Source organism: Delphinus delphis, chromosome X, assembly GCF_949987515.2.
Source record: "Delphinus delphis chromosome X, mDelDel1.2, whole genome shotgun sequence".
In the NCBI taxonomy this organism is placed as follows: Eukaryota; Metazoa; Chordata; class Mammalia; order Artiodactyla; family Delphinidae; genus Delphinus; species Delphinus delphis.
In genome coordinates this window covers 12377692-12391571 of record NC_082704.1, presented here as the reverse complement: position 1 = coordinate 12391571, position 13880 = coordinate 12377692, and the positions used below count along the sequence as shown (strand labels likewise).

At 44.9% G+C, this 13880-nt stretch overlaps 2 protein-coding genes across 2 annotated transcripts in view; one reads left to right on the top strand and one right to left on the bottom strand.

Moving 5' to 3' along the window:
• The window catches only part of LOC132418752 (transmembrane 9 superfamily member 2-like), a 102027-nt gene extending 92567 nt beyond the window's left edge, over window positions 1-9460 (top strand). Inside the window, 4 exon segments of the mRNA XM_060002737.1 lie at window positions 4066-4168; window positions 5118-5302; window positions 6977-7022; window positions 9325-9460. Of these exon segments, the coding sequence (XP_059858720.1) occupies window positions 4066-4148 (83 nt within the window). The 3' untranslated portion in view covers window positions 4149-4168; window positions 5118-5302; window positions 6977-7022; window positions 9325-9460.
• Window positions 9461-11581: 2121 nt separating this feature from the next.
• On the bottom strand, window positions 11582-13093 carry GPR101 (G protein-coupled receptor 101). Its single transcript, XM_060002981.1, has one exon. The coding sequence runs from the start codon at window positions 13091-13093 to the stop codon at window positions 11582-11584; it is 1512 nt and encodes a 503-aa protein (XP_059858964.1).
• Window positions 13094-13880: the final 787 nt, after the last annotated feature.

Below are 13880 nucleotides of genomic sequence, written 5' to 3'. Positions count from 1 at the left end.
ATGAGTATAACATATGTTTATACATTATATTAAATTGTATCTATTAAGAGTTTCTGCAGTAAATAACACCACTTTCTTCCAATCCTAACAATAACGTGCACGTGAAAAAATGTGATTTAATATGTAATATGAATTCTGGTAATATTTTCATCCATTCGCTGGCACTTTTAATGGGTGTGGCAGTGTTACTGAATCGCAGTCTCCTCTTTAGTTCTAAAACTTGTTATAAAGATGTTTTCCTATGTATGTAAACACCAAAACAAAAAATTTCACAGGTTACCAACTGAGAGGGGGAAAGCAATTGTATTCTGTTATCACAGTAAGTATTTAGTTGAGGAAAAGAAGTATTTAAATAAGCATGTAAATAAAATATTTTCACTTCAAAAAAAATTCCACGTTCAAATTGGCAGGTCTTGGTGACTGATAAGATGTGGAAGCGAAAAAGACAAGGGGTTAGGGGTCCTTTCCAAGTCTCGGACTGCGACCTCTGTATAAATAGTGATATGTTGTGCGGCCACTGACATTGTTCCCCACCAGAGCCCCCTTTTCTATCCTTTACATTACCTGGCAAGTGCTGGGCCCAGAGAAAGTGCTTACTGAATACTGGATCAAATGTGGCTGAGGAGAATCAAGGCCCCCAAGACCCTTTCCTCCAAACACACTTTCTCTTTATTCCTCTGTGCAATGGCTTTAATTCCAGCTTTAGGAAAATCTTTTCTGCGTGTGTCTTATTCACAGCTGCCAGTTCTCAAATTAATGTATATTGGAATTTAGTCCCCAAAGGGACTGTGGAAAGCTCTTTAAAGGTTTGTTTGTATCACATTGCATAGAATGTGATAGACTTTCAAAATGTTTTATTTAGCTAGTTTCTTCTTTTTCAAGTGCACATGACTACTTTGGGAAAGCCCTGGAGGAAATGTGTATTGGATGCCAGTTCTAGATCAGACTGTGAATTTTTTTCATTATAGAATTGCAATTAGAGAAAGGACAGGGGGAAAATGGGTTTCTCTGCTTGTCTTGGACTGCCTCATTCAAGATCATGTGGTTGGATTGTCTTTTTGTTATGTATCACCCCACCTAATGAAAAAAGGTTATGAGGTTTAGAAAGAAACGAGGACACTTCTAGTATTGGTTTAGTACTTTCTCTGTCCTGAGGGAAAAGTAGGCAAAGACACCAAAGTGATAATTTTCTCCCATTTTGTCCCATCTCCTTTTTTCTACCCTCAAGTTGTAGTACAAGCAATTGAGCTGTAGAAAAAAATATTTTAATTTCTCTAAATCCTTTACGTTGCTTTTAACTTGTGTGGTACAGTGGCCCTTAGGAGAGAAATTTCCACACCTCTCTTCATACTTAAGGGAGGAAGACAGGCTAGCCCAGAGGTTCTGAACCATGGTTGCATGTTAGGACCTGGGGAGATTTAAAAACTCTTGACACTCAGGCTGCATCCCAGATCAATTAAATCAGCATAGCTGGGGGGGGGGGTTGACCCAGGCAATAGTATTTGTTAAATCTCCCCCGGTGATTCCAAGCTACAGGTGATGTTGAGGACTTCCACACTAGTCAAATAAATCCCATGTGAACATATTTTTCAAGCCCCAGATCAGAACATCAGTGACAGCTATCATTTCTTGGGTGCCTCTAATGTATTTTACCCTTCTTTTGTCAGGTCAAGCCTGTTAGCTGGGCAGGGATATGATTCCTTTTCATTTATGAGGCACAGAGGAGATAGGTATCTTGCTCTACATCATACAGCTAAGTGTCTGCCTAACTCCAGATTCTTTAGCTCAGCCAACTATCAGAACAATGTGAGGGTTGATGGATTTTTGTTTTTCGGGTAGGAGACAGTTTGGTACTTTAAATAGAGCATCAAAAAGTTGAGAATTCATAGACATTTTAATGATTTATGGGAATAATATGCAGCAAATTGAAATCAGGAGTGTTTTAGATTCAGAGACATATGTTAGCTATGCACCTGAACCTTTGAAGTTGTTGGATTCAAAAAAGGAAGCCAAAAGTAGGAATAGGTATTATTGTCCCCATTTTTCAGCTGAGAAAACTGAGGCTTGGCAAGACTGTCACTTGCCCAAGATCAACAAGTAACCAACAGAGGAGATTTGTGTCCCTCCAGAGCCCGTGGTCTTATCACTGTACCATACTGACTCCTGACAAGGAGCTTTGTAGGATGGGAGGGAAGTGGCATGATGGTATATAGGATGGAAAGTTATTCTATTGATAAATTTAGCAATCGGCATAGAAAAAGGTAACAAACCCTGCCTAAAGCTTTCTGTGATCTTGTTATTAAGATGTTTTCTTGGATGACTGAATTGTCTTAGGGTGCCCCATTTAGACTATGGGATTTGGAAATCTTATTAGAGTTTTCTTCAATTAAGTCATTAGACCTTAATGTCATCTGAAGATTTATTTTTATAGTATGAACATCAATGGAATTCTATGTTAAAGAAAAATTTGTCCATAATCATGTCACCCTAAGATATAAAGGTATCTTCTTTTGTTCATGCTCTGCTGTAGTCGACAGGTTTAGGCTTATGCAGTGTTCTCATAGGTGTGATGCCTGGGAGTTCTTTGAGGTCTGGCTTTTTTCACCTGACACCATATTATAAATATTGCCCCATGCTGCTTTATGTGTCTTTATATTTGTCATTTTTGATGCCTATCTTATTTCTTCTTGGTTCATCGTTTAGGTAGTCATCTGTTTGGGGGCATTTTGACTTTTCAATGTTATAAATCAGTATTATGAACACCTTTTGCATGTAATTTTTTTTCTTCTATGGGATCATTTCTTTAAGGTAAGTCCCCAGAGATGGGCCATTTCTCAAGCTTAATTATGCAAAACTTTGATTTAGAAAACTAATATATTCTCTGAGTATGTAAGTAAATAGATTATTCCTGCTTTTGCTACGTAGATAATGGTTATTTACATTTTCTAAAATTGAAGCAAGTTATACAAAGTTTATTGTGTTAGAAAGTAGCCTTGGGGGCTTCCCTGGTGGCGCAGTGGTTAAGAATCCGCCTGCCAATGCTGGAGACACGGGTTCAATCCGTGGTCCGGGAAGATCACACATGCCGCGGACCAACTAAGCCCGTGCGCCACAACTACTGAGCCTGTGCTCTAGAGATTGCGAGCCACAACTGCTGAAGCCAGTGAACCACAAGTGCTGAATCCTGCGCGCCTAGAGCCCGTGCTCCACAACAAGAGAAGCCACCGCAATGAGAAGCCCGCGCACCGCAACGAAGAGTAGCCCCCGCTCGCTGCAACTAGAGGAAGCCTGTGCGCAGCAAAGACCCAACGCAGCCAAAATTAGTAAATAAATTTATTTTAAAAAAAAGGAAAAAAGAAAGAAAGTAGCCTTGCACTTTTTTGATCCTTTTTGAAATAGAGAACTTAAGTTACTCATTTTTATTACTTTGCTTTGGTTAGAGACCTGCAGTGTTCAGTCAAATGGCTTCTCACCCTTTTCCAGGTGACTGCCGCCAGCCCCACTGCTCATCCTCTTTGCTCAGCAAGAGAGCCTGATGATTTTTATTTGATAAAGTTCTAGTCTTGAGATTTAGAGAATGAGTGCCCCACTTCAAAATGGACATGCTTTGCGGTTTTTTTTTTTTTTTTTTTTTTTTTTGCGGTATGCGGACCTCTCACTGTTGTGGCCTCTCCCGTTGCGGAGCACAGGCTCCGGACGCGCAGGCCCAGCCGCTCCGCGGCACGTGGGATCTTCCCAGACCGGGGCTCGAACCTGTGTCCCCTGCATCGGCAGGCGGATTCTCAACCACTGTGCCACCAGGGAAGCCCCCTCTCAACCCTCTTGCATTCAGTCTCGGAATCGAAGGCCGAGCCCTAAACCCTGCCTGAGAGGAGGAACTTCTCTGAGGCGACAGATACCTTGGAACCTGGCCCCTTCTCTAAATACTGTGCACTAAGCAGTGTTCCAGCTTCGGGGGACTCTGCTCCCACCAGGTTTGCTGCCCGATAGTTTGATCGGAGCTCACGAGCTCACTTGCTTGCACTGGTGGTAGTAGTTTTCTAGATGGTAAATGTATTTCTGCAGCACGAGAAGGTCATCGCCTGGACGTTGTTCATAAACAAAGGTTAAAGGCGACCACGGGCGGGTCTCACGGCAGCCATCTTTGAACATCTCGAAATAACAGCGCGTAAGTCAGTATTTAGATTTTGGAGTGAAAATTGGAGAAGAGCACTTTCCTTTGATTGAAACAGGGATGAATAGCTCCCTGAGCCTGCGAGCGAGCGTGGAAGCAGGAGGGCGCAGCTCCTTGTACCACTGCTGATGAGATTATGGGAAGAAGGGCTACTAGTAGGTCAAGCACATCGACTTGAGAGAAACTAGTGGGCTCTTAAGCTTTAGGCATATTTGCTTATCTCATCTGTGCCCGGTGTTTTCATATGTCATGGTTGGTGTTAGAGGCTGTGCCAGTTTCTTAAACTGGGGCTTGAGAGAACATGCTCCTGCCTCTTGTTGTGTAAACCCTGGTGAGTCGGGACTCAGGGTGTATGTGTGTGTGTGGGGGGTGGGTGACAACGGTGTTGGTGTGGCTGAATTGTGCCGAGGGAGGTGTCCTGGTCATGAGTAGCAAGACGGAAGGGCCAGGAGCCCGGTGGGGGTGAGCCAGGTGCTGGGCAGTACTGCTTCCTAAAACAAAGTCTGTTCAGCCCAACCCCCCAAACCTCGTGGCCTTGAGACTAAGGCTGGCATTTGGGAGCCCCGCAAACCGCCTGGCCCCATTTTTCCACTCTGCCCACCCATCCCCACTTTGTTGTTTTTTTTTAAATGTTATTTTGTATGAGAGCATAGTTGATTAACAATGTTGTGTTAGTTTCAGGAGTACAGCAAAGTGAATCAGTTATACATATACATGTATCCATTCTTTTTCAGATTCTTTTCCCGTATAGGTTATTACAGAATATTGAGTAGAGTCCCCTGTGCTCTACCGTAGGTTCCCATTAGTTATCTATTTTATACATAGTAGTGTGTATTAATCCCAAACTCCTAATTTATCCCTCCTCCCACCTTTCCCCTTTGGTAACCATAAGTTTGTTTTCCAAGCCTGACCACCCTCACTTTGGAATCCTTTTTATTCACAGAGGACGCAGCAGATTCCCCTCTTCCAGCAAGCCCCTCAAGATGACTCCCCCCTCCCACTACATATTCCTTGTATTGGAATAGTGCGATGTGAAGCATTGGAGCCCGTCTGTTTCATTCTGCTGCGTACTACAATTAGTTTCCCCCGTTTCCTCTGTTCCAGCAAAAGAGAAGGGATAGAGAACTAGTTATGTGTCTCCCTCTCTTATGTGTTTTCCATGGAGCTTGGCATAATAACCAGATACACGCATTAAAATTAGACTTTATTCAGCATATTTAAGAAGAATATACCAAGGACAGATTAACAGCACCTATTTAAGAAACACAAACATTACTTAATAATATTTAGTTAAACCACAAACATCAATCTCTCTGTATTCCCCAAGCAGGAGTCCGTTATTCCTGTCCAGCAAGAACATGTACTGTAACCATTTTAGAAAGGATCCAATTAAAGCCAACCAATATATGAAACCTTGTCCTTGGGCAGAGTCTCCGAGACTACTGACCCGTGTAACAGTAATGATGTGTGAATTTGACTGGGGTGTGAAGGGGTTTCTCTTCTTGCTGGGGGGAGGAGGATTAAGTCCACCCCTTTTGTGCACCTGAAGGTAAGTTGTGCCAGTGGGAACTTGGCCCCAGGATTGTCGTTTGGCAATCCTTTGAAAAGGCACTTTTAAATTACAAATACTTTTTGATAAGGAAAAGGAAAAATTCAAATTCAAAATTTAAAATACTAAAGAAAACTGTTTATTGACTGAATGCATTTTCCTCCTGCTTTCAGTCTCAAAAACAGCACATAAAATTTGGTATTAAAGGCAGTTTTAGAAATTATTCAATATATATAGCTTTCAGCTTTAATATTTTTATTCTTAAAATATAATAAACTCATCTCATAGTTCTCTTTTCTTGTCTGATGCAAATGCCATTGCTATACGATTGTAATTCTCAAACATCTTAGCTGTGACCCCTGGAGGAGTCCCACTACTTCTTTATGAATTTACCCATCTATGCTCTCTTATCTCTCAGGCAACCGATCAAAGAAAAAAAAAAAACTAAACAGGGCAGCCTTTTTCTGGTTTTTGGTTCTGCTCTGGGAGGGCAGGGATGGTGGCAATATAGATCTGCTCGATGCAAACCCTGCCAGTTCACAGTCAGGCACTGGTTGGATCTTGAGACTACATCATTCTTTCCATCCTGCTAACAGGACTCCAATAGCCTGTCCTGGGGCCTTTGCTCTTTAAGGATGAAAGGATTGTCTTTTTTGATTCTGCATTCTATACAATGAATGGAAAACAGGCGTACCAGTGCCAAGCATGTTGTGGAGAACTGCCAGCGAGGACTTTGGCCAAGACGATTAAGTCACAGTAATGACCAACTGTACCAGAATAAGTTCTCACCTGTCGTATATTATACCAGGGATTTAAGGAATGAAAGGCACCACTTCCTGCCACCCCACCTTGGAGCCTCTTATACATCCTGCAGTATACACTTTAAAAAGAAAACTTTACACACAAATATACTATGTTCTACTTCAGAAACTGACCAAGGTGTGGGTCACAAATAGAATTCTGCATGCATTTTATTAACTAACTTTACATGTACGTACTACCCAATTTTGAGGGTGACACTATCTACGGACACATAAATCTAATATCTAGCACCTTATCTCCAAGAACACATATTTTATATACAGTAATAGCTTACATTTAGAAGAATTACTACAGAAAGGAATACACCACTGAAACAGACAAAAATACCGAATTTTTAACATTAAAGTTGTAGCACAGATGAAGGGAGGGGGGAATCCACTCAACTTTGAAGCACCAAACTAAAACCAATCTTGTTTTTGCCTGTATTTTAGAACAAGAGAGATCCAGTAACGAATCCTTGGCCATAGCAAACCTCTTGTGAGTGTACAAGTTACTGTGTTTTCCCCTTGGTGTGTATACTTTGAGATATGCAAGCTTTGAGAGGCAGTGATGGGAACATTTGACACCCATTGGTGACCTTCATTTACCTTGAGGATTCTTATTCTACTTACCAAAGGGCAGTGAACTTTAGCTATGGGTTTTAGCCTCCTAGTTCTTCCTTCAGCCAGTCTTGCTGCCTTTAGCAGAAGACTGCCGTAAGCAAGCTGGGCCTTTGGCGTAGAGGAAGAGATTGTAAGTAACTGGAAAGAATTTATGACAAGAGCCTCTCTTCTTTTTGACTTTTAGGCTATGATCTGTTCTTTGTGGTTCACTGCTTCTGTCTCCTCATGCCTAAGCTTGGAGGGGCTTTGAGGGGGCCAGGAGCACCTGTCTGGCCCACAGAAAATGAGAGAGACACAGATAAGGACTGAGAGGGTTAAAAGCCATGACGGACCAGATTTTCTCTTATCATCTTGGTAACTGGCTCACGGCCAACTGTTCCTTTAATCTTTTGTCTGCTCTAGGGGGAAAAGACATTTTGCTTAGAGAAGCCTCTCCTGACAGCCCGAGGGTTTGTCTTAAAGAGGAATACAATAAAAAAGACATTATGAGGGGAAAACACTTCTTTTGATTTTTTTCCTCAAAATATGGGGGAAAGCAGTTATGAGAAAAAAATACAGTCCACTAGTTGAAATTGGTACTCTCTGTTTTATCCCAACAACCTCTGTGGGTTTTATCTTGGAGCATTCAAATTACCAGATGATGGCATAATTTTTCTCTTCCAAATGGTGTATTTCAGACATTTTAAAGAGCATTTTGGCAAAGTCTAAGAAAGAAAGCCAGTTTAATCTTGTATATTACTCTTCAGGTAGTATGAAAAAAATCTTTTGAAGTAACTTTACCTAGCTTAATTGGTTAATTACATAGAAAATAAGGCAATATCAGGCACCTTACAGTTTTATAGGTACATTTTTTTTAGTGTTTTTCTTTTTTTCGCTGAAATAATTGGACAGTATCTACAGGGTTGAATGTGCTCCCAAAGATGTGTTGTAGTGTGTGTTTTTTGGTATGAGGTGCCTACCTCCTCCTATTATAAAATGGCACTTTTCCTTACCTGTTGAATTTGAAGTAGGTATCCCCTCATCTCTAAATTGGATTGGAGTTGGGGAGGAGACAGAAAAATACCTTTAGTCCTATTGCTCACTTCGGTCCTTCCCTGCTGCCACGGGCCCCTGGGTCCCTGTGAACCTGTCAGCTCTGGGTGGGCAGGGATGAACAGGGGTGAGTGAGCACACAGAGCTTCAAGCATGTGATGTTCTTGAAGGGCCAGCACAGCGGGGGCAGGGGGAGTGAGGCAGGTGAAGGCAGTGGGCATGATGGCGGGAGGTAGGCGGGGGGTGGGGGTGGGGGCGGAAGTGTAGAGGACTTCCGGGCAGCTGGTATTTGTGGTGCCGTAAGAAGATGGGCCCTCACAGTCACAGAAGCCAGGGGCTTGCTCCTTATTACTGCCTCCCCAAGCTCGCTGAAATTGGTGTGTGAGTCAAAGCACCTGCGACTCCCTGGCAAACTGGAGGCTCTATTATTCTTAACTAAGGAAATCATTAAATTGGAAACCACATCATTTCAAAGTCTGGTTCGTCTGGCTCCTGGACTTTAATGGGATTTTTACTGCGCATATGAAGTGGCCTTGGCAAAAGAATACCTCCTTTAAAAACATTTAGGGAAAAAAAAAAAACAAAAAACATTTAGGGAAAGCTATTGCACATGAGGATCTGTGAGGCTAATGATGACTTTCGTGTGTGCTTTCAGATTTCCAAATGACAAAACAGTATGTGCAGTAAAACCTCATTAAGTTGATAGTGTTGTATTCAAAACAGCATAAAACTTGAGGCAGTTGCTATCTCCAAGCTAACTAGAGGCCCTATTGTTCATTAAGAAGGACATGTCAGCAAAGCGGAATGCTCTGAATTCAAAGGTCCTCTTTTCCAGTTCCCTATTTTCGAAAGGTTTTCACCTTTGAAAAAGCCAATTTGCTATGAGAATGAACGATGACTAAAATAGGGCAAAGAAGAACTTGCAAAAGGAAATCGGTGAGCCTTGGTGCCCTGGAGGACGTCGTGTGTGCCATTACACGAACTTACCACACTCGGACAGGTTCTGCTTCCACTTTGATTTGGGATTTTGGCAAACAATTTTCTGATACACTTTGAAGGGGCTGAGCTTTAAAAATAAAACAAGAAGTTCAGTTTCAACAAAATATTTGGAGACACTTATGTCTGAAATCCTGTTTCCTACCCAGGTAAGCATTTCTACTCAGAGGACACGCTACAGCAACCTCGAACTCCTTTGACCATGAAAGATCTTCAAGGCAATACCCCTCCCCGCATAGAAGGACTGGTCACACGGGCCATTTCTTCACCCAGATATCCTTTGAGGACAGGTCGATACAAGAGTTTGGCAATAAACTGGTATCATAAATTTATGACTATTAATTCACTTTATATGCTTTGGTAGAAAAATAAATGATTTGCAAAGGTAACCTTCAGCCCCCATGTCTTGTCTGAACCACAAGTTCCAAATTAATGGGGTTGAAATCAATAGGATTTTCGTGGATATAGCGAACTGATGGGTCAGCTCAATGCTATTTGGGTCTACCCTGCTCCTTTCCTAAATTCTGAACATGGCAATGCCAAATTCCCATGCAGCCTTATTCACAGCCCCAATACACTGCTGTTTACCTCTCCCCCTTGAGATGCTCATGTTGGAATCTGTCAGGAGGAAGAGATAAAATATAAGTGAGCTTGGCTTTTAAATGAATGAAATTTGAGTTCTAATACAGACATGGTCATCCCAGAAGAATGAGACTAAACTCTGAATATGGCCATCTTTGTATACAACCACCGGATTAACCATTTTTTTCAATCAAATACTCCTTCCTCTCCCTCCACCCATATTAACATTGGATTTCTGCTCGAACACATGACTGGCCATAGAGTTGCTTTAATTTGATCTTCAGGTGGATCAAAAATACCGTTTTGACCATTTTTTGGTTCCGTGTCATTTGGTGATGTCGATATGGTCTGTGCCCTCAGAAATAAACAAGTATATTCCCACCCAAAGTGATTTCGGGGTTTGAAAACTCTTCCTCTGTATTGACCCTAGGGATAATTTAGATATTGTAAAGATTTTCCCAAAGTGATATATTTCAACAGCAATAATTAGGATAAGTCTGACCTGAACGCTTTGATTTACGATTGTCTGGAATAGGTCAGATGCTTGCCAGGTATTGAGAAACCATTCTGTCATTTCTGACTGTACTTCTCTCCCACATCTGCGGAGAGCTTAAAGGCTTTAGAGAGAGCCACAGGTGGAAAAGATGCATGGGTGTGCCCGGAGGAAGGAAAACGTTTATCCTGCCTTACTTTCACCCCATGAGGAGATCATATGTCTTGTCTATGATCTCATGGACACAAAAAAGAGATTTCTAGTGGGCACATCACTCTTGATTGGCAGTGTGAGTTTTGTAGGACTCTGGCCACGCCTAGTTGAATTTCTTTTTTTTTTTTTCCTGGAAATACTGCTTTCCCCGGAAATACTGTTTCCAAATAGGCCTTTTTGGTCTATTTGGAAAAGCAAACACACAAGTGACTGGCAGAGGAGATCTGGAGGATTCTTATGAGCATCTCAATTTGATCACAAAAGGGAAAATTGGAAACTGGTGGCATGATTTCTGTCCCACTATTATTCAAATAGGAGACAGAAAATAGTGTCACATGACAATTTTCCACTTGCATGAGACAACTTTGGTCTCAGCCCATGTACAAACCCAGGATTTTATAGAAAAAAGTCAACTGTTTAACCCCACGGATGTGTGTGATTTCTCCATCTTCTCCCTTGGACTTAGCTTTCCATTTCAAACATGCCCTATTATCCTCTTCCACTTTTCTGGATCCCTTTAGAGGATCTAGAAACCTTCTTGGTTTTTAACTACACAGTGCCCTTAGATTCCGTAATAGCCTTTGCACCAGATTCTGGGGGCCCTTCAGTCTAGAATTTGTCTCATATGTTGATCAGTCAGTCAGGTCATGCTTCCTGGGCTCCATGAATGACTTGCTCCATTGCTTTTCTTTCCCTTGAACATGGGCTGTAGCCCTTGCCCATGAACTCAGAAGTCCTTAAGTTCACCAGTATCATCTTCCTTTTCCCCCAGAGCAAAAGTTGACACATGGTAGCTCTGGGGAGACAGACAGAAGACCAGGCACGGGTCCAAAATGGATAGCCCTTGTTGCTTTAAGAAATTTAGAGCCTAATAACTTTTTTGGGGGGGGAAGTTTCAGTCAGAATCCTCAAGTCCATTCTCTCAGGGGCACATTTTTAAGGGAAGACCCCAGTTCCTACCTCTTCCATATATTGATCTACCTTGTTGCGAGAGGGTGTGTGCAGAACCTTTGCCTGGAATGGTATGGGTTGGCATTAATGCGATTGTGGACGGTCCATTTAAGAGAAAGCTGCTCGTGTGTTCTGTGGACAGTTCAAGGTTTACCTTAGAACCAACTTCAAGGCGAAGTGGCAGAATCATGAGAAGGGATGATCTTGCCTTCAGTTCCACCCTCGGTGCCGGCTTCGGTTCCGGGCAGGTCTGGGTGGCTGTCTTCTTTGGGGGGCTTCTCCTTGCAGAAGAACTTCTTCAGCATATCCTGGATCTCCTTCTTGATGGTCTTGTGCATGTAGCCATAGATGTAGGGGTGAATGCAGCACTGCAGGAAGAAAAGCCAGATAATTATGGTGATCACCCACTGGGGTACCTTGGTTTGGACATCCACCCACACGGCCAGAACCGCTAGAAAGCAGTAGGGCCCCAGGGACAGCACGTAGGAGAAGATGATGAGGAAGATCACTTTAGCAGCTTTGCACTGGTAGCACCTGGGCAGAGGGGGGTCGCTGGTGCTGTTTCGATGACTGACTGGGAGACTCTCTGTGATGTTCACCGCCTCAATGTCATCCTCGCTGAAATGGATGTCATCCTCACCAAACTCCATGTCATCTTCACCCAGGTCAATGTTGCACTGGGTGACCTCTAGGCGGCCCTTGTCTGCCTTCTTGCTGCTCTGAATTTTGGTGCTGCCTTCGCCGGCCACCAAGCTGCTTTCTCTGACCTCCTCACTGCCCTTGGCCTCCACGCTCCCCTCACCGGTCTCCACGCTCCCTTCTTTGGCCTTCCTGCTGCCATCCTTGGCTTCCACACTGCCCTCCTTGGCCTTGACCTCACCTTCATCCTGGCAGTGGAACTCGCTCTCACCCTGGAACTCAACCTTTTTGTCTCCCTCTTCGTCCTCATTCTCCACGTGGTCCTTGGCTCGCACCTCCAAGCTGTGGCTCTTGACGTTGTAGAGCAGAGCGTGCTGCCGGCGGGCTGCACCGAACACCACAGAGTAGCAGGCAATCATGACGATCAGCGGGATGATGACGAAGGACACGACGCTGAGAATGGTGTAGCTGGGGCTGGCCCCCCAGATCATGGAGCAGAGGGCATTGCGCTCATCAAAGGCAGCCTGGCCCCAGCCATAGAGTGGGGGTGTGCTCTGCAGGATGGCCACGATCCAGGTGCCGTAGAGGAGCATGTAACCCCGGCGTGGGGTCATCTTGGCCGGGTAGGAGAGAGGGTGGATGATGGACAGGTAGCGATCCACCGACACCACGACGATGGTGTTGACACTGGCAAAGGCGAACAGGTGAGTGAGGCTAACCAGGGCGGTACAGAAGTGGCTGTTGAGGGGCCAGAAAAAGGGCACGGAGGTGGCCACCACCCAGGGGGCCACGAGTGAAATCTGCAGCAGGTCAGTGACGAGGAGGTTAAAGATGAAGCGGTTGGTCACCTGCAGCAGCTGCGGCTTGCGCTGCAGCACGAGCGCCAGCACTATGTTGCCCACGAAGGAGGCGGTGAGGAAGATGAGCAGGACGCTCGAGCGGATGATGCCGTGCGCCAGGCTGATGGGCATTTTGGAGAGGGGCACGCACGTGTGGCTGCTGTTGTTTTCGCGCGTGCTGTTGGTGCAGGTGGACGCCATGGCGGCGGCGGGGGCGGGCGGGAGGCAGGTGCAGGCGCGGAGCGGGCACCGGCGGGCGGCGAAGGGGCGCACGGACCACACTCACCGCCTAGGCTGGGGACGAAAGAAACACGCGGGGCTGGGTTAGTCCCCCTGCCGGGGAGGAAGAGGGGCGCTTCCGCGCCGGGCAGCGGCGCTGCAGGACCCCGGCCCCGGGGCCCTCGCGCGGCTCCAGTCCGCGTTCGGGCAGTTTCTATGAATCCTTCTCTTACTCTGGGTCTCTCTGCCTCTCCCTCTGGGGGTCTCCGAGTCCCCCCGACCCCCACCCCTGTGTTCCGCTGGCGCGCGCGCGCGCGTTCTCTGCGCGTCTCCCACACTATCTGGGGGTCTCGAAGTTTGGGTCTCTCTGGAGGTCTCTCCGCTAGCTCTCCTGCTAGCACATGCGCGCGCGCTCCGTCCCTGCCTGTTTAATGTGTCGATTTGTCTCTTTCTCTCCAGTGTCTCTCACTAGCGCACTTTTCCTGTACCTCGTGTGTTGTGTGTGTGTGTGTGTGTGTGTGTGTGTGTGTATCTTACCGGTTTTCTCTGACTCTCTCACCCCTGTCTCTCACTCTGTGGCCTGTCCCTATTTCTCAGTTCCTCGCTAGCACGTGCGCACTGTCTGTCTGTCTCTGCCAGTCTGTCGTTCTCCTCTCACCTTCCTTTCTGTTGATCCCGTCTCGCCCTTCCACTCTCGGTCGGCTTCTCCGTCTCAGTTTCTCTCTGAGTCTCTTTCGCCAGCGCACTTTCTCTTTAGCTGTGTGTGCGT

Coding starts and splice junctions, on each gene's coding strand:
- GPR101 (XM_060002981.1), bottom strand. CDS start 13,093: ATGGCGTCCACCTGCACCAACAGCACGCGCGAAAACAACAGCAGCCAC.